Raw genomic sequence first — 26895 nt, 5'->3', positions numbered from 1 at the left:
TAGTTATTAAGGTACCAACGGTATTATAAGGATAATAACGCTTGCGGTCAATGGTGTATATACCCAGGGCCGTGGCCCAGTGCCGATAACAAAGGGTGTGCAAAATACAATATTTGAAAAATATCCGATGGCGTGTGTCACTCTAGTTTAAAGAGTAAACATGCCACTTTGCAAACTTAGTTTTAAAAGTGAAAGCGTCTTCTACAGAAACAACAACCTTTTTTGTATTATACAAGATCTTTACACTTTTTTTCTGGTTCCACAAAGTGTTGTTAAGTTCTGAAAAACCATGTTTTTCAACTAACTCTAAAACCGTTAAGCGATATTAGATGGTCAAGTCGAATAGATGCATTGAAACCTTTAAGATTTCAATTTTGTGAAATATATGATGCCGTATTCGAAATAACAGAAGTCAACAAAGATACAGAAACTAAAGTCAAAACACGAGGATTAGCAAAAAATATTAAAATTTACAAATTTATATGGTAAAGTTCTTGGGAATGATATTTTATTTCATATAAATTCAGTCTCGAAGATGTTGCAAGATGTAACTATAAATTTGTAAAATTGTGTAAAAAGGTTGTCAGAAACAATAAAAAAAATAAAAGTTACAGGCAATCTGGCTATGACCAAACGAAAATTACTGCTAATGAAATTGAAGAAAATCTTGATCCGAATTTCCAGCTGATAATTTAATTCGAGCAAGGAGAAAAAAGCGTCAATTTGATTACGAAAAATCTATGGATGAGCTTTTAACAGAAGGAGATAAATTTAAAATAAATTTTTTCATCTATATTTTAGACATTGCCACTAATTATTTGATTGGTCGATTTTTGCTTCTAGAAATTCATAAATAAATACATTTTTAATGATATTTTTAAATTGACGGAAATAAAAATGATAAAACACTAAAAAAATGTAGTATGAATCTTTATTCAATACTTTCAATAGAAAAAGAAAAAGAATGGAATATACAGGGAAATGATCTTCTAAAAGAATAGGGCTTTTCATTCACAGTCATTTGTTTCGAGCTTCTGTCATGTGGCACATAATATTAATATATCTACGTCATACGTTATTGGTATATCAATGATACAAACCATTGATGCAAACCAAAGACGTATGACGTAGATATATTAATATTATGTGACACATAACAGAAGCTCGAAACAAATGACAATCCATGAAAAGCCCTATTGCGTGATATATTCCAAATGATAATATTATACTCCATGAATCCTTTAGAAGTTTTGATGTAGTTGTGTCGCTAAGAATTTTATTAACACTCCCTGTCTCGGTAGCTAGTGGGGAAAGAAGTTTTTTAAAATAAAAAATTATTAAAAACTATTACGAAGCTCCATACGACAAACAAACCTAAAAAAATTAGCACTCATTTCAATAGAGTCCTCACTAGCTGCTACTTTAGACTACAATCTGATTGACGAATTTGCCAAAATTAAAGTCAGAAGGGTAAAACTGTAATTTTTTTTTAAATGTGATTTAATGTTAATACGTATTTCATTTAATTTAAATGATGTTTTGTTTTTAAAATAAAAGTGTGTTCATTTTGTGCAGTTGCATTTATTAAAAATAAAAGTTAAGTTTTAATTATATTTAAGGGGCGGCATTTTGAAGACTTGCATCATATTAAAAAGATGTACCGCACGGCTCTGTATATACCGAGGGCTTTTGACCCGAGGCGTTATTATCTATAACACCCGTGGTGCCTTCAACACCTAATGTCCGACTAAATTATTCTTTATATGCAAAAAATTTGAATGAATTTTGATTAAATTTGTTTTCAAATAAGTACATTTACCAGCAATAGTCGTAACGTAATTATGGTAACCATAGTTTAACTTGGGTTGTTATTTGTCAACTTGACAGTATTTAACTAGTTATTTAAATTTAATGCCCTAATAACTGACTTCGAAACCATGTCATTATTTGTCAAATAATGTACCAGTTGGACATTAATGCATTAATGAAATAGATTCCGAGCATCGCCCGCTTGATTAAGCCTGGGTTTTACAGTTTACTTTAATCGTTATCGACACTCACTTCATCTTTTCTCGTTAGAGGTAGCTAAAGACATGTGTTGGTATATATGTTACCGGCCAAACCCGATTTCAGGACAAACTAGTTTGTCCTAAACGTGTTAGGAAAAACTAGTTTTGGCCTAGGCTAAAATAGTTTGTCTTAAACGCGATAGGATAAACTAGTTTGGCCTAGGACCACTAAATAAGAAAATAAAACAAGAGAAAAAAGAAAAGTGGCAGACCCTTATAAAAGCACTAGATGAAGATATATGGAGCGATGCGTATAAGATCACAATGAAGGCGCTGAAGATACTCGCCCCATATAGACTGGATGAAGATCAGCGGATGAAATCAGCTGTCCCAACCAAAGAAATTCAAAACTTCACCAAGGTATTTCCAACGATGGTCGAGGAGTTCACAGAAGAAGAAATAAAAACCGCTGGTCAGGAAATGAAGACAGGGAAAGCTCCCGGCCCTGACGGGCCGCCACCAGAGGCGATAAAGATTATAGCGACAGAGAAACCATGTTTGATCAGAAGAATAGGTAATGATCTACGGCACAGGCAAGAGTTTCCCAGGGACTTAAAGGAAGCGAACTTGGTTCTACTCCTGAAGCCTGGGAAACACCAGATTCACCAAGTTCTTATCGGCCAATATGCCTCCTGGACTGCCTTGGTAAGTTCTATGAAAGACTTATCAAGAAGACATGTTGGAAGAGGAGAGAGTTCTGTCTAATCAACAATACGGGTTTAGAAAAGGTAGATCGACTGTCGATGCCGCAACCTGGATAAGGGACGCGGCTAAGGCAAGTAAGAAAATATGGATGGTTCTTGTTTTGTTGGACATAAAAAATGCTTTAAACTCGGCAAATTGGGGCATCATAATAGACCGAATCGTCGAATTTGGGGCTCTAAAATACATGTCCAACATAATAAAGGACTACTTATCCGAAAGATCCGTATGCATATCGAAGAAGAAAAAGAAAGAAATGACCGCGGGAGTACCTCAGGGGTCAGTCCTGGGACGCTTACTTTGGAATAAATTATACAACGGGGTACTAGAAATTCACAAGAACAGAGGAGTTAGAGCGATTGCATACGCGGACGATCTAGCCTTACTAGTCGAAGATGATATGAACTGGGGTATAAAAGATAAAGTAAATAGAGCAATCAGGACGACTGCGGCGTGCATTGAGAAAAATGATTTAAAATTAGCAGGAGAGAAGACAGAAATAATTATCTTGAGGGGAGCAAGAAAAAAAAGCCATAGTATTCGAATATCAAGGCTCCCAAAAAAGACCCCAAAGGACAGTCAGGTACCTAGGACTTACCTTTGACAATAGACTTATCTTCGGGCAAAACATAAAAGAAGCATGTCGGAAGGCGGAGGGGAGGACCTCACAGAAAAACACCTCCTTTATAAATTTTGAAAATCTCAGGAGGTGCAACCAAAGAAAGTATTCCACCTGTTGTCAATATGATGGTATGGAAACGAATTTATTGTCGTTTTCTGTGCTACTTCGATTGATAACTTACTTTGTTTTTTGGTAGATGGCCCTAGTTCATCCGTGACATTTCTTTCTTTGCAATTAGGGAAGGCCCAAAGTATGATACCTGGGGAAATCGGAGAGAAGAGGATATGGGACTACTGATGAGGGGGAAAAGACCTCCAAAACCGGTATAGACTCTTCCTGCACTCTCCGATTTAACCAGAGTATTATGCAGCTGCTGCATTTTCGTGTTGCAAAGAAATTGAAAATGTTTATAAATTATTATTATTATTTATTTTTCCATATAGTGTTTTGGTGACACTTAGAATTGCGGATTATCATTGCCTTCTCGCTCTTGGATCTGCTAGTGGAATAGTTTTTGTTGCTGCTACATTTGACAAACCTTGTCCAGATCCAGCTCAACCTCTCGTCACTGCAACCCTTAACGGTATTTCAGTGCCTTAGCTTATATCTACTACCTCTAAAAAAGTTTGATGGCAAATGTCGAATTCTGATCTGAAAACAATTAAAAACATTTTAGAGGCATGAATACCCCAAAAAGTTAGATACATTATCTCTAAAATACCGCTAATATAAGGTTTGCAGCTACGAGAGATTAGGTTGGATCGGACAAGATTTTGTCAATTGCAGCTGGAACAAAAACTGTTGCACAAAAATATAGTATGGTATAGTTAGACCCAAACCCAGACATCCAAAGTGAAAGTTATCCTCCAACACCAAATTGTTCTATATGGTCCACATAATGTTCATAAAAGTCACACCATTTTGAGCGTCGAGTTTGGGGGGGAGAGGGGGGAGAAATCTGCAAATTCCTAGTTTTTTTAATTTTTCGTCAATATTTCTAAAACTAAGCGGTTTAGCATTAACAACCCTCTACACAAAATTGTTCTACATTCAATTTGAAATAAAAAAGGCCCGATGCATAACCCTTCTAAAATGAACGGTTCCAAAGTTACGGAGGTAGTATAGTATAATTGGTCCAAAAAAGGCCTAACCCAGACATCCAAAGTAAAAGTTTTCCTTTAACTCCAAATTGTTCTATATGGTCCACATATTGTTCAGTAAAAAGTTACACCATTTTGAGCGTCCGGTTTGGGGGGGAGATGGGGGAGAAGTCGGTAAATTAGTAGTTTTTTTAAGTTTATTAAAACTATGCTCCAGCGTAAGGAATGTTCTATAGAAAACTGTTCTATATGACATTTAAAACAAAAAAGGTTGATACATAATTGTTATAAAATCAACGGTTCCAGAGTTACGGAGGGTGAAAACTGGAGGTTTTTGATACTTTTTATATTTACCGTTTTCTTCCCCCTCTCTGCCCCAAACCCGACGCTCAAAATAGTGTGACTTTTTTCTGAACATTATGTGGATCATATAGAACAATTTGGTGTTGGAGGATAACTTTCACTTTGGATGTCTGGGTTTTTGGTATAGTTATATCATAAATATTGCCCAAAAAATATAAAAAGTATCGAAAAGCTCGACTTTTCACCATCCATAACTCTGGAACCGTTGATTTTATAAGAATTATGTATAGAACATTTTTTGTTTTAAATTTCATGTAGAACATTCTGGTATATAAGATTGTTTACACTAAAGCACAGTTTTAGAAATATTAACGAAAAACTTAAAAAAACAAACTACTAATTTACCGGCTTCTCTCCCATCTCCCTCCAAAACCGGACGCTCAAAATGGTGTAACTTTTTACTGAACAATATGTGGACCATAATATAGAACATTTTGGTGTTGGAGGAAAACTTTTACTTTGGATGTTTGGGTTAGGCCTTTTTTTGGACCAGTTATACTATACTACCTCCGTAACTTTGGAACCATTCATTATAGAAAGATTATGCATAGGGCCTTTTTTATTTCAAATTAATGTAGAACAATTTTGTATAGAGGGTTGTTCATGCTAAACCGCACAGTTTTAGAAATATTGGCGAAAAACTTAAAAAACTACGAATTTACCGATTTCTCCCCCCTCTCCCCCCCAAACCCGACGCTCAAAATGGTGTGACTTTTTTCTGGACATTGTGTGGACCATATAGAACAATTTGGTGTTGAAGGATAACTTTCACTTTGGATGTCTGGGTTATGCGATCTTTTGGATCAACAATACTATACTAATAGACGCAAATGCAAAAAAGCAATTATTATACTCCGTAAGTCTAAGTGTCACCAAAACACTCCATGGAACCAAGTAGGTGGAGGCCAATAAACTAAATAAGAAGAAGAAGAACACTTTATGGAAAAATAAGTAAAAAATTTTATAATTGAGCTATAAATTATTGCTTTTTACCCCAGTCAATGGGAGTAAGAATAGAATATTACCTCCGAATTCTATCCTACTGCATGGATTTTAATGAAATTTTGAGTCTAGCCTCTACTTATCTCCTAATTCAAAGTCTACCCTATGACGATGTGTGTTTTTATCTTGGTGGTAGTTCTCACCCCTTTTTAGGGGTTGAAAATTTTTGGTTGAAATTACCACGGAATTCGCTAAAAAACCTAATTCTAAGCAAAAACTGTTCTATAATTTTTTTTTGAAAACAATACTTTTTGAGATATTCGTGGTTAAAAATTGGCCATTTTCATTGAAACATAATACCTTTTCGAACGGTTTTTTGCGAATATCTTAAAAACTATGCATCTAACTACAAAATATATATTTTTGTAGGTTACAAAAAAAACAAAGAGATACTTGCCTTCATAAATCTTCTAGTTATAATACAAAAAGAGATATGGTAGGTGAAAATAGTTTGTTTTCTGGTACATTCTCAAATTGGTGTATTCAACTTGAAATAACAGAGAAACGGTCGATTTTAGGTGTATAAGGCTACTAATACCTTTTGTAGTACTTGAAAAGACCTTTAAAATGAGCTATGCTAAAGGTTCATTACATTAAACCTAAGCGAGATATGCTGCAAACAAAATTGATAACTAATGTATTTTAAGAAAAAATGAGAAGTAATTTTAACCCTCATCCACCAAAATGTAAATGCATCGTTTTCCTTCTACAATACCTTTTATTATAGTGTTATTTCTATGTTCAAAAAGTTGGACGGGTTTAAAATGAATGGTTTTTGAAAAAATAGATCTTCTTTTTCTCCATGTAGCATGAAAATGATAGGAGATACAGTAATAAAAAATAGAAAGGAAATTTTTATTTGAAAAAGCTCTACATTTTTCTGTGGATTTTTTTCGTATCTCTTATCTTTTTCGAGTTACATGGAGGAAAAGGAAGATTTTTAAGAAAATTTAAAAATGCGCTGTAAATTTGATCTTATTTTTTTTAAACCATTCATCTGAATCCAGTCCAACTTTTTAAACATAGAAATAACACTATAATAAAAAGTATTCTAGAAGGAAAACGATGTATTTCAATTCTGGTGGATGAGGGGTTAAATAAACTTCGTATTTTTTCTTAAAATGCATTACTCATCAATTTTTTTTGCAGCATATCTCGCTTATTTTGAATGTAATCGACATTTAGTATTGCTATTTTTAAAGGTCTTTTCAAGCACTACAAAAGTTATTAGTATCATTCTGTGCTCTGTGCGTAAAGAGAGTTAAGTCCTAAAACACCGTTTTTAGATAAACGCGTTTAAAGTTTGCAACGTCGCGTGGCGCACAGAGTGTTAATTTAATAACTCATTAGTGTACATTGTGTTAAGTTTCAAAATTATGAGACTTAATACACTGAGTCTTCCTGTTTCTTAAATAATCATGCGTCTAAGTTCAGGACTTAACACGCTTTGCACAGATTGTTTTTCATTTGTGAAAAATGAATATCTCAGTTTAGAAATGGAATTGGACTTGACAAATTATACACACATGTAGATATCAAATTCTAATATACAGATAGTGCATTGGCTAATTTCGACCATTTTTGGACTTAACTCGCTTTACGCACAGAGCACAGCATTATACACCTAAAATCGACAGTTTCTCTGTTATTTCAAGTTGAATACACCGATTTGAGCATGCAGCAAAAAAACAAACTCTTCTTACCTACCATACCCCTCTTTGTATTTTAACTAGAAGATTTATGAAGAAACGAATCTCTTTGTTTTGTTATAACCTACAGAAATATTTTATATAGTTTTTTTTTGTTAGATGCATAGTTTTTATGATATTCGCAAAAATCCTTCCGAAAAGGTGTCATTTTTCAATGAAAATGGCCAATTTTCAACCACGAATAACTCAAAATATTGAAAAATATTTTGGATTTTTAAAAAATTTTATAATTTTTATTAAATATACCAACTACACTAGGGAGTTTTACTTCATGTTAATTTTATTCAAAATATTGAGTTTTCAAAAAATAATTATAGAACAGTTTTTGCTTAAAATTAGGTTCTCTAGCCACTTCCGTGGCTATTTTAACCAAAACATTTTCACCTCCGAGAAGGGGTGGGAACCAGCCCCAAGATAAAAGAGCACATCGGCATAGGTAGACTTTGTTTCTCGAGCTATTCCCTACTTACTGTGAAAATATCAAGTAAATCGATGTAGTAGGATGGAATTCGGAGCCAAATACCCTCATTGACTGCCCTATTTATAAAAAGCACATATATTTTTTATGATATGAGTGTTTGTATTACTAATTCTCCATTAATTTTAACGACGATTCGTTATCATTTTAATAAAAATGGTTATTTTACAACAACAGAATATTTTATTCAGTCTATTTATTTATTTTGGCTTTGTAGGTATACTATAATGTTTATACTAGGCCGTACTATTAGTGGGTCCTGCAGTCTCCGTATTATTATCAGGATAAACTAGTTTGGCCTAAGCCAAACTAATTTATCCTAACACGTTCAGAAAAAACCAGTTTGGCCTAGGCCAAACTAGTTTGTCCTGAAATCAGGTTTGGTCGGTAACATATATATCATATTTCAATACATTTACCAACCAGTCGCAGTAGGTGCGTTTTGATTCAGTTTAGTCTTCTTGCCAGCCTCTCTGATGATGGGTAGACCTATAAACACGTGTCAGAGGAAAGTAACAGACTCGAATTTAATCGAAACGTAACCGTCCATGTTTGTTGTTCAATTTTTGTTTAGTTCTAAGTTTAACTTTTAATCAATTTTTTAGAAATAAAAGGCGCATATCCAGCACAGTTATTTACTAAATCTCGCCTAGGTCAAACTAGTTTATCCTAACGCGTTCAGGACAAACCAGTTTGGCCTAGGCCAAACTAGTTTGTCCTGAAACCCGGTTTGGTCGGTAACATGTATATCATATTTCAATATATTTACCAACCAGTCGCAGTAGGTGCGTATTGATTCAGTTTAGTCTTCTTGCGAGCCTCTCTGATGATGAGTAGACCTATAAACACGGGTCAGAGGAGAGTAAGAGACTCGAATTTAATCGAAACGTAACCGTCTATGTTTATGTTTTTCAATTTTTGTTTAGTTCTAAGTTTAACTCTTAATCAATTTTTTAGAAATAAAAGGCGCATATCCAGCACAGTTATTTACTAAATCTCGCCCAAGTACTTTCGCTCTTACAGAATCTTCAGGGGCATTTCGTCAAAAAAAGGAAGCTATCTGGTATATTCCAGAATATTGTAGACATTTATCTAAAATGTATACAAACAACAAATTGATGAAGACTCGCATGCTTGTAAATGGGGAATTTCGCGTCGCTCCTCATTATTTTTCGATGTCTCTAGATTAAATAAGAAAAAATTATATTTTTTATCTCTTAATAATTATTCCAGCATGTTTAAAAAATGTTTACCCGAATCATTACGACAGGACTAGAAAAAAAATAGATTTCTACCAACCCCGAGAACAAGCTGGATTCCGCTCAAAATTCGGAACAAACGATCACCTATAAACAGTAAAAACCTTAATAGAAAAGTCGATAGAATATAACAGACCACTGGTACTTATCTTCGTAGACTTTCACAAAGCCTTCGACACTGTGGAATTAGACAGCATTATAACTGCTCTGAACAATAGTAGAATAGATTACCGGTTTACAAAGTTAGTGCAAACATTATACCAAAACGCCACAATGCGTGTAAAACTACATGATACTACCAGAGAAATTCATATCAAGCGAGGTGTGAGACAGGGCGACACTCTCTCACCTAAATTATTTATAGCGGTCCTCGAATACGCCTTTAAAATGCTAAAGTGAGAAAATAGGGGAATAAAAATAGATGGAGAAATGCTCAATCATCTGCGTTTTGCCGACGATATAGTACTTATTACCGAAGATCTGGGTGAAGCACAACCAATGCTACCAGAATTAGAAAACGTATCTTCAACAATAGCTCTAAAATGAACATCAGCAAGACCAAATTTATGACAAATTTAGTTCCCAGCGAACACCTAACCATCCAAAATCAAGTGGTAGAATTGACAGAAAAGTACATATTATATCTCGGTCATGAAATCAGAATAGGCAAGGACAATCAGACTTGCGAATTTCAACAACGAATAACATTTGCTTAGGTGGCGTATGGTTCACTAAAAGACACCTTTAAGAGCAACATCCCGATAGCTGGAAGACATTTGACCAATGCGTTCTTCCTATAATGACATACGAAGCCGGGAGCAGAAACTCTCACGCTCACAAAAACAACAGCACTAAAAATGCAAGTGGCACAAAGGCGTATGGAAAGATCGATTCTCGGCGTGATAAAAAAAGACAAAACAAGGAACCAAGACTTAAGGAAAAGAACAGGTATCACTGATGTCGTTGAACGTATAGCCAAGCTGAAATGGAATTGGGCAGGTCACATAGCGCGACTGAAAGACTCAAGATGGACCAGAAAACTAATTGACTGGCGCCCATGAGAAGACAAACGCAGCAGAGGACGACCACCAACACGCTGGATTGACGACATTAACCGAATATCCAAGAAATGGCAACAAGAAGCACAGAACCGTGAAGAGTGGCGAAGAATGGGAGAGACCTATGTCCAGCAGTGCACAGAAGAGGTTGCATGATGATGATGATGATGATGATGATGATGATGAATTATTTAAGCACTCAGATCGGTATAATGGGTATTTTTTGACAATAAATAACATATTGCATGATTTATAACATAAAATTACCAATGATAAATTATTGTCCTTGTTTTTAGGATCTGCGGGTAGTGTGGTAGCAAACCGACTGTCAGCTAACCCGAACTGGACAGTTCTAGCTCTTGAAGCTGGTATCAATGAAAACTTTTTAAACGACATTCCCATCACCGCTTGGTTTCAGTCAAAATACCCCTACGACTGGGGGTTTAAAACTGAAAAACAGCCAAACGCATGTCTGAGTACCATTGATGGAACGTGCCTGATAGCTAATGGAAAGGCCGTTGGTGGAACGTCTGTTACCAATTTTATGGTCTATAACAGGGGAAATAAGTAAGTTTCTTGGAACTTATACTTAACTTAGGAACTATACAGTGATGAGTGCGCTAATAACCGGCAAAATATCAAAAAAGATGGAAATCGTATTGTTGTTGTGAGATAAAATGAAAAGAAACTAGTCGAACTGGGAAATTTAGCGATATTAACTTTATTTAACTATATATTTATATAACTATTAATTTACATTATATTGATTGTTTCCCAGCTTTACACGTATCAGAGGAGTATGTCAACTAAAACTGTCACTGTGACAGTGGTAGTTGCCAAACTCGACCGATACGTTTAAAGGTGGGAAACAATCAATATAATACACACACCGGCAAAATTAGCCGAACACCTTAAAAATGGGACATGTTTGATGTCTCGAATTTCCTAAACCACTGGTCCGATTTGAGTGATTCTTTTAGTATGTTATAGCCTTATTATTTAAGAATATCGTAGTAATAATATTGTTGCTAGACAGGTAAATATCATTTTATACCGGGTGTTACAATCATACTGTGTTTTTTTCTTAAAGTTTGGAACACCCTGTGGAATATTCTAGCATATGTAAAATATTAAAATTAATACTCGATTGTAGACTGAGGCTTTCTTAACATTTTTCTTTTTGATTCATTTACTTATGTGAGATAATAAAAAAGTTATGTGCGTTAACAACTATCCATGTTTTTCATCAATAAATCCTCTTAGTAGGGGAGGAAAATATACTTAATTTGCAGTTACTCGAGCGTTATGACGACCTATTGGATTGTGAAGGGTATGTGCTAAAATCAAAAAAGGTTAAGTTAAGTTTTCCATAAAGTGGGGGACTTTTCATTTTTTAATTTAATTTTCCATTTGAAACCATAATTCGAAAAAATGTGTCGAATAAAAGTTGCTTAATTTTACGTAAAGAATCCAAATCTGCAATAAAAATTGAGGGCTCGTATTTAAGATTTTAAATTAAATCCCCACCCCACCACCGTGGGAACTCGTGACACCCCACGGAGTGGGGTGGGGGTAAATTAAAAATTTTAAATACGAACGTACAGATCGTAAAACTGCAAAATACACCTATTCAATAATTTCAAAAATCTACCGAATGGCACCACGTAAGACCCCCCACGGAGGTAGGGTTAAAATCTTTAATAGGAGCCCCCAATTTTATTGCAAATTTGGATCCTTGACGTAAAAATAAGCAACTTTTATTCGCAACATTTTTTCCAATTATGGATAGATGTCGCTATAATCGGAAAAAACGATTGGTGGAAATGGAAAATTAAAATAAAAAATGGAGAATCCCACACTTTATGGAAAACTTAACTTAACTTTTTTTTGGTTTTAGGACCTACTCTTACACAATCCAATAGGTCCCCATAACGCTCGAGTAACTGCAAATTTAGCATACTTTCCTCCCCTACTATGAGGATTTATTGATAAAAACATGGCTAGATGTTAAAGCACATAACTTGTTTATTTTCCAACATAAGCAAATGAATCAAAAAATAAAATGTTAAGAAAGCCTAAGTCTATAATCGAGTGTTCATTTTAATATTTTACATATGCTAGAATATTCCACAGGGTGTTCCGAACTTTAAGAAAAAAACACAGTATGATTGTAACACCCGGTATAAAATGACATTTACCTGTCTAACAACAATATTATTACAATGATATTCTTAACTAATAAGGCTATAACAAACTAAAAGAATCTATCAAATCGGACAACAGGTTTAGGAAATTCGAGACATCAAACATGTCCCATTTTTAAGGTGTTCGGCTAATTTTGCCGGTGTGTGTATAAATTAATATGTTAATATCGCTAAATTTCCCAGCTCGACTAGTTTTATTTCTTTTTATCTCAAAACTTAATACGTTTTCCATCTTTTATGCTATTTTGCCGGTTATTAGCGTGCTCATCACTGTATATTATGATTTGGTCATTTTAAAAACGACATATTATCCAGTGAAGTACTTTTGAGAAAAACCATTTTAAATGCAATATATTGTTTGAGATTGTGTCTTGGCACTTACTTATACAGTATGTTTAATTGGGGAATGAAAAAAAAACTAAGTTTTTAATCTAATAGCACATAAAACAACCCCCAAAAATGTTATTCTACATCCTACCAGACTGAAAACAATGGGAAAAACAATGGAAATACTTGATTTGTGACTCCAGGTCACTGATGTCTAGATGTAGGTACTCCATTAGTTGCCTCGCCGATTTTTATAACCGAGCTAAAAGGTGTTTTATCGATTTTGTCCATTTTTCTGGACCTATAACTTTAGAAGCACTCTATATTTTTTTGATATTTGGAACACATATGTCTCATTTATAACCCAAACCACCCAACTAGTAATCACAAGAAAAAACCAGGTAAGGACTAAAAGATATATAAATTCATTGTGCTTTTGAAGCAACACCCTGTATATTGAAATTTTCAAAATCAGTTTGCCTATTTAAAAAGATCATAAAAACTAAGTTTAATGGTTCACTTCAATTTTCGGGCCAGACAATGTAATGACTTTAATTTTGAAATTAGGTATATTGAAATTTTTAAGAACTCTGAGATTAAAAAGCAGGTATTATTCACTCTTAATAAAAAATTATTAAAGTTAATGAACAAATACTAATTTTAAAAATAATGCATTCTTATTTCCTAAATTGGAACGACCCATTTAGTAATCACAAGGAAAATCCAGGTCCCGATTAACAAAAAGAAAGAAGTAGTTATGACCTTGAAACAACACCCTGTATATTGAAATATTTGAAAATCCATTTGCACATTTCAAAAGAGTAGAAAAATCTGAATTTATAAGTTTGATTTATTTTTTGGGCAGTTTAATGTATTTAATTTTGATATTAAATATATTGAAATTTTTAAGAACTCTGAAATTAAATAGCCGGTTTTTAAAGCAATTTTAATAATAAATTATTAAAGTTAATGAATGAAACTGATGTCAAACAATGACATTACAAGGATTCGCTAAAATTGTCATATTTCGCCGCTACTCACGCTGGCATCGTTTCATGTACCCCCACCATGGTCGCGCAAGGAGCGAGAAACTCAGCTTTGATAATAATATTTAATATTATCTATATAATGTTAAGATATATTTATTATATTTATAATAAAATAATAATATAGTTTTTTATTTCATAAAATATTTATATTTTTCTAGAGAAGATTATAACGAATGGGCTGCTTTAGGAAACAATGGCTGGAGTTACGACGACGTTCTGCCTTTTTTCAAAAAATCTGAAAATTGTGAAAAATGTACCGATATTGATGCAGGTTATCACAGTAATGACGGACCCTTGAACATAGAACCTCCTGGCTGGGAATCCCCCTTAGTGGACTTGTTTATAAAAGCTGGAGAAGAACTTGGCTATTCTCAAAACGATCCGGATGGCAAAGAACAATTGGGTAAGTGTGAACTATAAGCAATAAACATAAGAAAAATTTAATGGTTACCTGAGACTATTGATCGCTGATTTATGTATTATGTCATTGTGTTCATTTAAAAAAAAATTGTGAAAGATTCTTAAAACATCAAGAGCGGCAACCAAAGATCATAAAATATAATAGACGACTTTCGCTGCAACAACACAAAACTAATATAGAGACAACTTCTAACTTATACATTTAATATAGTTACCTAAGTGATAAATATACACTATTAGTGCTGTCACTGAGGGTGGATATGGTGGAACCTCCATCGATTTGCTGGAAAATTTTTGAGTGGTTAGAGGATATCTCAAGGAACAAAGGTGACACAGTGTGTGCCACCCCTTCTCAAAGATGAAAATTATTTTATTAAAATTCTAAAAAATTAATTCTAATTCTTATTAAAATTAAATTCTAAGCAAAATTTCTTATATAAAGTTATTTAGATAAATCAAAACTTTTTGAGTTAATATAGATCAACAATTTTAATTTTCGTGAGAAAAACGCATGTTTGTATCCGATTTTTCATAAATAACTCAAAAACTATAAGCTTTTACAAAAAAGTTGTTATTACCAAAATCGAAGCTAATAAAAAATGAAATAGATCCCTTACTAAAAAAACCTTTTAATGTTAACTGAAAGTGAGTTATAGGTAATTGAATGTATATTTTTTTCAGTGAGTTCCCAAATCTAAGTATTCAAGCATAAATAACGGGAAAATGATGCATTTTATAACATAAACTTATTTAATATTTGTCAAAGTTCTAACAATAAAACCCTGAAAACGTTTGTTTTCTATACTTCCACAAAATTTATTACAACTATGTGACTACATCTGTTTCGGCAGAATGGGTTTCTTAAGTGATTTAGATTACTATGGGTTTGCCTTTTTAAATCACTTGAGAAAGGCACTCTGCCGAAACAGCTGTATTCACATAGTTGTAATAAATTTTGCAGAAGTATAGAAAACAAACGTTTTCAGTGTTTAATTGTTAGATAAAATGAACTTTAATCAAGTAACGGTCGAATCCATCAATTATTTGTCAAAGTACTTAGAAATATCTATAAAATAAATCCTCGAACAATTGATAGCATTAAAATTTATGCTCCAAAATTTTTTCAAAATTTATCTTGTAAAATTATTTCCAAAAACTGTTATTGCTTTTTTTAATAACTCCGTTAATTCTTAGGATGGTTCACCTACAAACCATTTTTGGAAGTTAATTCCAAAAGCAATTAAACGACGTTGAATTTAATTGTTGAAACCCCTTACTTTTTAAAAAATAAAAAGTTAAATGGCCCCGGTTACATGGTTCTCGCAGCAAAATTTAAGCTTTAAACGTTTCTATCTCGGTTACTTTTTACCCTACACAAATAATAAAAAGGTAGTATATTTTATACAGAAAAAACTAAAATTTGGTTATATATCATTTTTTACGTATATTGAGTATTCTTGGAGTTATTATTAATAGAAAATGAAAATTACGACCACTTTAAAAATTCTGATTTTCTTAAATTATACCTTTTAAAAAAAAAATTTATTCTAAACCGGTCAAAATTGTTGAAATCATTACTTATGCTAATATAAAGAAATTACTGTAAGGATTACTATAAATTATAATTTTTGTGGAAATGGCGTATGTTTAATTTTTCACTTTGTCCTAAAACAGTCGAAAATTCTATTATTTTCATAATAACTTGCTTAAATTTAATGCTATTAACTTCTACTGACGCTTAATTGATAGGTAATCCGAAGTGCTTTGACAAGTGCATAACAGGTATATTTTATAAAATGCATCGTTTTCCCGTTATTTAAGCTTGAATACTTAGATTTGAGTAATCGTCAAAAAAAATTTACATTCAATTACCCATAACTCACATTGACTTAACATTATTTTAGTTCTTTAAGTGAATAGTGTATTGAGTTTTTTATTATCTTCAATTTTGGTAATAATAACTTTTTTGTAAATGCTCATAGATTTTGAGTTTGATCCTCAATAACTCAAAAAGCATTGATTTATATTAATAACATTTTATATTAAATTTTGCTTAGAATTTTTCCTTATATCGATTATATCTTATTTTGATAAAATAATTTTTACCCCTGAGAAGGAGTGGCTTCCACCCCCAAGGTAAAAGCGCAAGTTTGCATCATATCACCATTATTTATCAATTTTCATGAAAATCGATGGAGGTTCAACGAAATCGGAGGCGAAAACCTTGAGTGACTCCACTATATGTTCATCTGAAAAGGATCCCCACTTTTAATAGTTTACAAATGTGGCTGGCATATTAGAAAGAAATTCCGAAACACGTTAACTTTAAACTTGAGGAAGACACTTTTTAGTGCTAATGTCATAAACGTCAGATTCACCCCCCCCCCTTCTTAAGTATCTCGTAATGTTTTCAAATCGCGTTAGATATTAAGTTACCTTATTACCGAGTGCCGAAAGCCCCTTAGAACAGACAAAAAGTTTCTTTTGAAAGAAATATTTGAAATTACTATTACAGAAATATTGAAATAGTGAAATCACACTAAATTTTCTCTTTTTTTTTCACCCCTGTAACTTATTAAAATAAACATTATAGTAGTTTTCAGGACCTTTCGGCCCTCGGTAATAATGTAATTTTTCATTCTGCGTTTAAAGTTTTCTTGGGATTCGAAAAAAAAATGAATGCATTTAAATAGCATTGGACCAAGATTTGCCTATCCCCTTAAGTCATACCTCATTGAGAGGGTCTGGTAAATCTGTATTTAAATATATTATTTTGTCCTTAATACCAACCTCCATTGTTAATAAAATTAATCGTTGTTTAAATTATGCCCTTGTATTGTATCATGACAGAAACACTCAGAAAGACAAAAAATGTAACAAAAAATTTACCAATAAAGCAAAAATTCTAACAAGATAAATTTTAAGTTTTAAATAAATTTTCTACACTAAAATCACAATAAAGATGCACTAGAACTAAACAAACCAAGACACGTTGATTGTTACGGGGAGCACTTCTGAATCATGATTTACAATGTGTAAACTTTGTAAATTATGATTTGGGATTTACAATGTATATGCATACATTGTAAATTATGATTTGGGAGTGATCCTTGTAACATTTAACGTGTTTTGGTTTGTTTATTTCTATTAGTGCATTTTAATTTTGGTTTTAGTATAACTGTTATTTTAAGCATGTTCAAAGTGACTAGGGTTTACAATACCGAACTAAAATCTGAATACCGATATTTGATATTTGAAATTTGAAATTTCGGGATACCGGTATTAAAACCAGTATTCTAATGTCTAATCTAATTTCTAAACAATACTTAGGTTTGTTAACTGCTCAGACTTTGAAAATACTCTTTCGGCAGGTACTGATGTGGCAGGTATTGACAAATGATATTTTATAGCCAAATCCACAAGGAAAAAGTTTTCCTGTAGTTGGCTGTATACCATGTAATACAAAAAACAATAAAATCCTTTATAAAAGGTATATATTTAAAATCCCAAAAAGGGCTACATCACAGAACTAGTTTTCGATTGGTTGACTAATCATCATCACTGCTTACCACCAAGATATAGTATTACAAAAATACGTGGGTAAAAAGCCTTTATAAGTAATCCGCCAAGGAAACATCGGGTAAAAAATGTGAACTTAAGTATGTATGTTATGGAAGTAATGGAATATTTTAAACATCCATACTTAAGTTCACATTTTTAACCGATGAGTCCTTGACGGATTACTTATAAAGGGTTTTTACCCACGTATTTTTGTAATACTATATCTTGGTGGTTAGCATGTAAATTTTCACGTAAGCACTGATGATGATTGGTCAACCAAACGAAAACTAGTTCTGTGATGTAGCCCTTTTTAGGGATTTTAAATATATACTTTTTATAAAGGATTTTATATATATATATATATATATATATATATATATATATATATATATATATATATATATATATATATATATATATATATATATGCCTGCATGCAGGGCTTCGGCAAAAGCTTTGCCAATGCTAGATTTTACATACCAAATAAATGGTGTAAGATCACATCGTTAAATCCTCCGTATATCAATGGGTACCAATAGAATAGACTAGTTTCGCGATGCCTCGCTCGTCAGTATTCGGCTAAGTACGAATTGATACACCGACGGTTCAATGATGTGTCTTAATATTTCGCACCTCAGGTGCCGAGCTACAAAAGTGCCATCTACTCTGATGACCAAGAAGTAGAAACACGACTCGAAAAGAGAAGTTTTCCACAATCTTTTGAGCTGTATTAAAAGTTGCCTGCATGCAGGGCTTCGGCAAAAGCTTTGCCAATGCTAGATTTTACATACCAAATAAATGGTGTAAGATCACATCGTTAAATCCTCCGTATATCAATGGGTACCAATAGAATAGACTAGTTTCGCGATGCCTCGCTCGTCAGTATTCGGCTAGGTACGAATTGATACACCGACGGTTCAATGATGTGTCTTAATATTTCGCACCTCAGGTGCCGAGCTACAAAAGTGCCATCTACTCTGATGACCAAGAAGTAGAAACACGACTCGAAAAGAGAAGTTTTCCACAATCTTTTGAGCTGTATTAAAAGTTGCCTGCATGCAGGGCTTCGGCAAAAGCTTTGCCAATGCTAGATTTTACATACCAAATAAATGGTGTAAGATCACATCGTTAAATCCTCCGTATATCAATGGGTACCAATAGAATAGACTAGTTTCGCGATGCCTCGCTCGTCAGTATTCGGATAGGTACGAATTGATACACCGACGGTTCAATGATGTGTCTTAATATTTCGCACCTCAGGTGCCGAGCTACAAAAGTGCCATCTACTCTGATGACCAAGAAGTAGAAACACGACTCGAAAAGAGAAGTTTTCCACAATCTTTTGAGCTGTATTAAAAGTTGCCTGCATGCAGGGCTTCGGCAAAAGCTTTGCCAATGCTAGATTTTACATACCAAATAAATGGTGTAAGATCACATCGTTAAATCCTCCGTATATCAATGGGTACCAATAGAATAGACTAGTTTCGCGATGCCTCGCTCGTCAGTATTCGGCTAGGTACGAATTGATACACCGACGGTTCAATGATGTGTCTTAATATTTCGCACCTCAGGTGCCGAGCTACAAAAGTGCCATCTACTCTGATGACCAAGAAGTAGAAACACGACTCGAAAAGAGAAGTTTTCCACAATCTTTTGAGCTGTATTAAAAGTTGCCTGCATGCAGGGCTTCGGCAAAAGCTTTGCCAATGCTAGATTTTACATACCAAATAAATGGTGTAAGATCACATCGTTAAATCCTCCGTATATCAATGGGTACCAATAGAATAGACTAGTTTCGCGATGCCTCGCTCGTCAGTATTCGGCTAGGTACGAATTGATACACCGACGGTTCAATGATGTATCTTAATATTTCGCACCTCAGGTGCCGAGCTACAAAAGTGCCATCTACTCTGATGACCAAGAAGTAGAAACACGACTCGAAAATAGAAGTTTCCCACAATCTTTTGAGCTGTATTAAAAGTTGCCTGCATGCAGGGCTTCGGCAAAAGCTTTGCCAATGTTAGAGCACTTTTGTAGCTCGGCACCTGAGGTGCGAAATATTAAGACACATCATTGAACCGTCGGTGTATCAATTCGTACCTAGCCGAATACTGACGAGCGAGGCATCGCGAAACTAGTCTATTCTATTGGTACCCATTGATATACGGAGGATTTAACGATGTGATCTTACACCATTTATTTGGTATGTAAAATCTAGCATTGGCAAAGCTTTTGCCGAAGCCCTGCATGCAGGCAACTTTTAATACAGCTCAAAAGATTGTGGAAAACTTCTCTTTTCGAGTCGTGTTTCTACTTCTTGGTCATCAGAGTAGATGGCACTTTTGTAGCTCGGCACCTGAGGTGCGAAATATTAAGACACATCATTGAACCGTCGGTGTATCAATTCGTACCTAGCCGAATACTGACGAGCGAGGCATCGCGAAACTAGTCTATTCTATTGGTACCCATTGATATACGGAGGATTTAACGATGTGATCTTACACCATTTATTTGGTATGTAAAATCTAGCATTGGCAAAGCTTTTGCCGAAGCCCTGCATGCAGGCAACTTTTAATACAGCTCAAAAGATTGTGGAAAACTTCTCTTTTCGAGTCGTGTTTCTACTTCTTGGTCATCAGAGTAGATGGCACTTTTGTAGCTCGGCACCTGAGGTGCGAAATATTAAGACACATCATTGAACCGTCGGTGTATCAATTCGTACCTAGCCGAATACTGACGAGCGAGGCATCGCGAAACTAGTCTATTCTATTGGTACCCATTGATATACGGAGGATTTAACGATGTGATCTTACACCATTTATTTGGTATGTAAAATATATATATATATATATATATATATATATATATATATATATATATATATATATATATATATATATATATATATATATATATATATATATATATATATATAAATATATATATATATTGTTGTGATCTGCTTCTTATTAATTTTATATTGATTATTATTTATTTAATTAATCATTTAATTGTCGCAAATCATATATCAAATTGAATAAAAAAACTCAGGGTGCCTTTCAATATATAAAAAAAGAAAAAAACCAAATTATCTTACGTTATATTTATCTTCTCTCGTGGGTTCAGTATCTCTGAGTTGATCCTAATCGGGATAAAATAGGGAAAATAAATAAAGCAAACTATTAAAATAAAAATACAGAATTGTCTTTTATTTATCAAATTAATACTCTGAAAACTATCGAATCTAAAAAACCTGTGGACACAGATGTCCGAATGAAATTTATACCACTTAAAATTATTATCTTTACAAAAAAACAATTTATCGGTTTGTTCCCGATGACTTTGGTAAAACAAACTAAACCAAACAAATTTATGTCTTCGCAAGGTTACCTATATTTACTATTTATATTTTGAAATATTGGAACTTTAATTCATATGCTTTTTACTCAAAAATTTATTTTCCGAACATAAAAATCTCTTTCACATAAATTGACTGACCTTTTGCTTCCCTCACTCGGATGTCTTCTCGTGACCCCAAACAGCTCTTCCTCGTTGATTATGTTAAAGGCTACTCATCAAAGCCTCTCTCCGTTGTCCAGCTTCAAAACTGTCAGCATACCAGCACTAATTCTCCAACAAACCATGTTTCTTTGACACGTTCTCGTTTCAAACAAAACTCCAAAAAATTCTCTGCTCTCCTTCTCACAATACTACAGAATCAAAGAGGTATTTCGTCTCGATTTGATCTGTCGCTCGTTCCACTTTTCAACACTATTCTCCACTATCAACCAGCCACTGATATATGCTAACTATCTTCTCCACTTAACACGTCGAAAACCGCTTCTTCTCGCTGCCAACAACATAATGAATAATTTTTCAACCTCTCTCCATCATCCAATCCATCTTTTCTACTTCCACATTCCAAGAATCAAAACATTGACTTTTCCATTTGACAAACAACAGTCACCCTCAAATTCGTTCCGACAATCCTAATTACTTTCGGAGAAACTCTCCCACATATACTCGTATTGAAATGAAGATATTAAAATTCCAACTTTCTTTTCAATTATCAATTTCGAGAAATATTGATAATTACCTATACAGTAAACAATTTTTTTCCATTTTAAATCTAAATACATAGTTCTTTTCACTTTAATTATTCACAAAAAAATCTTTAATGGTTTCGCGGAAAGCTCGTTAAAAGAGAAATCTATTTACATCCTAACTAAATTCTACTAAATTTTAAAACAGCTCAATATACAGGGTGTATCAAATTTATGTGCCCACGTTATTAAAAAAAATTTAATTTAATTTTTATTTTGCTTTTGATTGATAAAATGCAAACACAATAACATCCCCGCCTTGTTTTGAGATAAAATCAGTATCATTAAGTGCAACAAAAAAAAATTTGATTTTCTCTCGACAACAACACTTTTCTCTTGTTATCATATTATCCTAACCTAATTCTCTTATCCTACCTTAAATTGTATGCATTTGTCTTTATTCGTGGTATTTGTACACATCATGGATATTTTAAACTCCTCGTATCTTTTCTGAGTCCACATGCCTCAGGACATAACTGTTTATTCCATTTTCATTGTGCACGATGTATGGACCCTCGAAAATAGGCATTAGTTTTGCGCAAACGTCCCCAGTGAGATTTGATACTCGTAATGCCCTTACCAGCACCTTTTCTCCCTTCTGAAAAGTCACTGGGCGTCGTCTCCTATTATGATTTTGTCGTTGGAGATATTTTTTATTACTGCGCTGCAGCCTCCTTTGCACAATTTCCAAGACTTGTTGGTATTCCCTCTGCTCAGGTTCTTCCCAGGGCCGTAATGGCAAAACACCCTTCATGATATATTCCGGAGTCTCTTTTGTCACCGTACTTGGAATCGTGTTTAAGTAGTTTTCTATTTCTGCCACTTTCCTGTCCCATCGTCTATGTTGTCCATTTGCAGCAATGCAAAGGAATTTCGTAATCTCCTGTATAAAACGCTCTGAAGGGTTACTTTGAGGATGTCGGATACTGACGAAATTTGTCCCGATTCCCCTGTCTTGAAGCTTTCCCTTGAAACGCTCACTCCGGAAATACGTCGCATTGTCTAAAAGAATTCTTCTTGGTGTTCCTACGGTGGCTATAAAATTGTCAATCTTTCTCATTATTTCTTCCCCCTTTGTTGTACGGCAACTGTATAACTTTACGTATTTTGAAAAAATATCAACCATCACCAAAATATGCTTGTTCCTTTGCGTGGTCATTATCAGGTCACTTAACATATCTATTGCCACAATATCCAATTTTTGACGGGATACAATATTTTTAGCAATATTTTCATTTCTGAAATTTCTGCTTTTATATTTTTGACATATTTCGCATTTTTGGGTCACTTCTTTGGCAATCCGGTAATCCTTTCGACAGATATAGTTTTCTCGAAAAACCAGCCATACCTTCCTGCTACCGATATGCCCATTGTCATTGTGTAATTTTTGTATGATCCTCTCTGCCAATGTCTGTGTTACCAAATATAGTTCCTTTCCATCGATTCTTTTGAAGAATATGTCATTTTCTCTCTCCGCTCTTCTTTTTTCTTTTTCCTCCAGTTCTTCTTGATTTATTCTTATTTCGTTTAACGAAAATAAACCTTCCTCTTGCGTCAAGATATTTAGTCCCACCTGAAAAACAATTCCTTCCTTTTTTCCAGTGTCTTCATCACGTGTGAGAGCGTCGGCTATAATGTTGTCTTTTCCTTTTATGTATAGAAACTCAAAATCATACTCCTGCAGCAACAAAATTCCTCGATGTATACGATTGTTAACCAGTCGGTTTTTCATGATATGCACTAAAGCTGCGTGATCTGTTTCAATTGTAAATTTTGCTCCCAATAGATAAAACCTTAACTTATTTACACAAAAAAGTACGCTAGCAAACTCTAATTCAGTCACACTGTATTTTCTTTCGTGTGTTTTTGTCACCCGGGAAATAAAACAAATTGGCACTTCTTGATTGTTCTGTATCTGCGACAAAACTCCCGCGAATTATCAATTTCGAGAAATATTGATAATTACCTATACAGTAAACAATTTTTTTCCATTTTAAATCTAAATACATAGTTCTTTTCACTTTAATTATTCACAAAAGTCTTTAATGGTTCCGCGGAAAGCTCGTTAAAAGAGAAATCTATTTACATCCTAACTAAATTCTACTAAATTTTAAAACAGCTCAATATACAGGGTGTATCAAATTTATGTGCCCGCGTTATTAAAAAAAATTTAATTTAATTTTTATTTTGCTTTTGATTGATAAAATGCAAACACAATAACATCCCCGCCTTGTTTTGAGATAAAATCAGTATCATTAAGTGCAACAAAAAAAAATTTGATTTTCTCTCGACAACAACACTTTTCTCTTGTTATCATATTATCCTAACCTAATTCTCTTATCCTACCTTAAATTGTATGCATTTGTCTTTATTCGTGGTATTTGTACACATCATGGATATTTTAAACTCCTCGTATCTTTTCTGAGTCCACATGCCTCAGGACATAACTGTTTATTCCATTTTCATTGTGCACGATGTATGGACCCTCGAAAATAGGCATTAGTTTTGCGCAAACGTCCCCAGTGAGATTATTTTTTTGGATGGACGCATCAGTTCGTAATATGAAAGGTAAATTGTACATGGGATGATATATTTTAGTTCCTTTCGAGAATTCTTCTTTTAATATTTGGAAAGCTTTCTCTTGTTCTTCTTTCCAATTCCATTTAACGCCTTTTTTCAGTAATTTTATCAATGGAATCTCCTTCTGGCTTAAATCAGGAATTAGTTTTTTGAAATAGTTGATCGTACCAAGAAAACCTCTCAATGTTTTTAAATTCGTTGGCCTTGGGTATTCATCTATGAGTTTTATCCGGTCCTCGGCTAAACTAACTGTTTTTGTTTCCAATTTAAAACCCAAATATGTCACTTCTTTTTGAAAAAATTGACATTTTTCAATATTCAATTTTAATCCGGCCTTGTCCAGCTCTTCTAATATAATTTTTATGTGTTTTAAATGACTCGATTTATCTGGTGAAAAGATTAGTAAGTCGTCAATGTAGTGTACTATAAAATCTCCATACTGGTTTAATATTGTATGCAGAGCTCTTACCAGTGCTGCACAAGCACTTTGTAACCCAAAAGGCACTACTTTAAATCGGTACACAATACCATCGATCGAAAAAGCGGTGTAGTTTCTACATTTTTCTGCTAAAGGTATCAACCAAAAACTATGTTTTAAGTCAAATTTAGAAAAAATATGTGATCCTGTAATTCTCCCAAAAATAGCCTCGATGTTGAGAGGTGATTCATATTGCGATACCGTGTGTTGATTTATATTCCGGTCATCCAAACATAGCCTCAATTCTCCACTACTTTTTTTAACAATCACGATGGGGTTTGAGGTCCATTCTGTAACTACTGTCAGAGCCTGTTGCATTCGATCTCTGACTGTACCATTAAATTTTCCGTGGGCTAAGATGACTAGGTCATCCGCATAGCCCAGGACGTGATGCCTATCGTTGTCGAGTCTAGCTATCAGGCCATCCATGACCAGATTCCACAATAGAGGAGATAAGACTCCCCCCTGTGGGCAGCCTCTGGCTACCTGAGCTGACACTGTATCCCCTAGCAACGTAGCATATATCACACGGCTTCTCAGCATGCAGTCTATCCATCTACAGCTTGTTTCGTCTATTCCTTTTAGACGGATCGCCCTTGTGATCGCTTCGTAAGAGGTGTTGTCAAATGCTCCCTCAATATCGAGAAATGCACCCAACATCACCTCTTGGTTTTCTAGAACGTACTCCACTCTCTGTACAAGATGGTGCAGTGCCGTTTCTGTGGAGACTCCCGCTCGATATGCATATTGTCCCCGATGTATCGGACTTTCAACCAATACACCATCCCTGATATGCCTATCGAGCAGTTTTTCTAAGGTCTTCAGTACGAATGACATCAGACTTAATGGCCGCAGAGACTTGGCCCTTTCCTGTCCGATTTTGCCAGGTTTGGGTATAAAAGCCACCCTTATCAGCCTCCATGCTTTTGGTATGTACCCCAGCCCTAAACTAGCCTGCAGTATCTTACACAATTTTTTGAAAAGAAGGTCGTTTCCCTTCTGTAGAAGTATTGGATAAATCCCGATGGGGTTGATATACGGAGAGTCACATCTCTCTATGATTTGATTTTCTAACATTTCATTGATTTCTCCTTTCACCTCCTGTCGGTACTTATATGGGATAGGGTAAGTTTTCGATCGAAAATTTCCTAAGTCTTTCACCTCAAATGAATGTTCATATTTTTTGGCTACTCTGTTTTCTTCATTTATTAAATTTTCATACTCCCTCAATATTTCGCGCAGTTCCTTCTCCTTTCCTTCTCCACATATCAATTGTATTTCTTTCTCCTCCGATTCTTTACACATGTTTATTGTGTATTCTGCCTCCTCCATTTTGCATACTTCTTCTTCAAATACCACAGTTTCCATGGTATCTTTTTCGTTCTCTTTTTCTAATCTGATCTCTTTTTCTTCTGGGCTCATCTCTTTTTTCGAGGAATCCCAATCTTCATTTTCTTGTGACAATCTTTCTTCTTCTTTTTCTTCTGTTGGGCTCATCTCTTCTTTTGAGGAATCCCAAGCTTCATTTTCATTTGTCAATCTTTTTTCTTCTTTTTCTTCTTCTGGGCTCATCTCTTTTTTCGAGGAATCCCGAGCTTCATTTTTTTTACTTATCTTCTCCTTTTTTCTTTTCTTCTTTTTCTGTCCTTGCTTAATTGCCAAATTCATTTCCACCGTTTGTTTTTTGTCTGCATTATCCTTTTTCCGTTTCTCATGTTCCTTGTCCATTTCCAGAATGTTAGGTTCTTCTTCTTTTCCATCTGTGATTTTCATCGTGTTATTTTTGAAATCTATCACCACATGTTTTTCTG

The 26895-nt window shown here is 34.1% G+C and overlaps 1 protein-coding gene across 2 annotated transcripts in view; it reads left to right on the top strand.

Moving 5' to 3' along the window:
• The window catches only part of LOC114334629 (glucose dehydrogenase [FAD, quinone]-like), a 65850-nt gene that overhangs the window by 6709 nt on the left and 32246 nt on the right, over positions 1-26895 (top strand). The window contains exons 2-4 of one of the 2 annotated variants that reach the window (XM_028284713.1): positions 10659-10929; positions 14067-14088; positions 14138-14345. In XM_028284713.1, the coding sequence (XP_028140514.1) occupies positions 10659-10929; positions 14067-14088; positions 14138-14345 (501 nt within the window). The other variant, XM_028284712.1, reaches the window with a different exon arrangement.

Source organism: Diabrotica virgifera, chromosome 5 (assembly GCF_917563875.1).
Source record: "Diabrotica virgifera virgifera chromosome 5, PGI_DIABVI_V3a".
In the NCBI taxonomy this organism is placed as follows: Eukaryota; Metazoa; Arthropoda; class Insecta; order Coleoptera; family Chrysomelidae; genus Diabrotica; species Diabrotica virgifera.
Note: the sequence above shows the minus strand (reverse complement) of the source record. Positions and strands in the feature narration are given on the sequence as shown.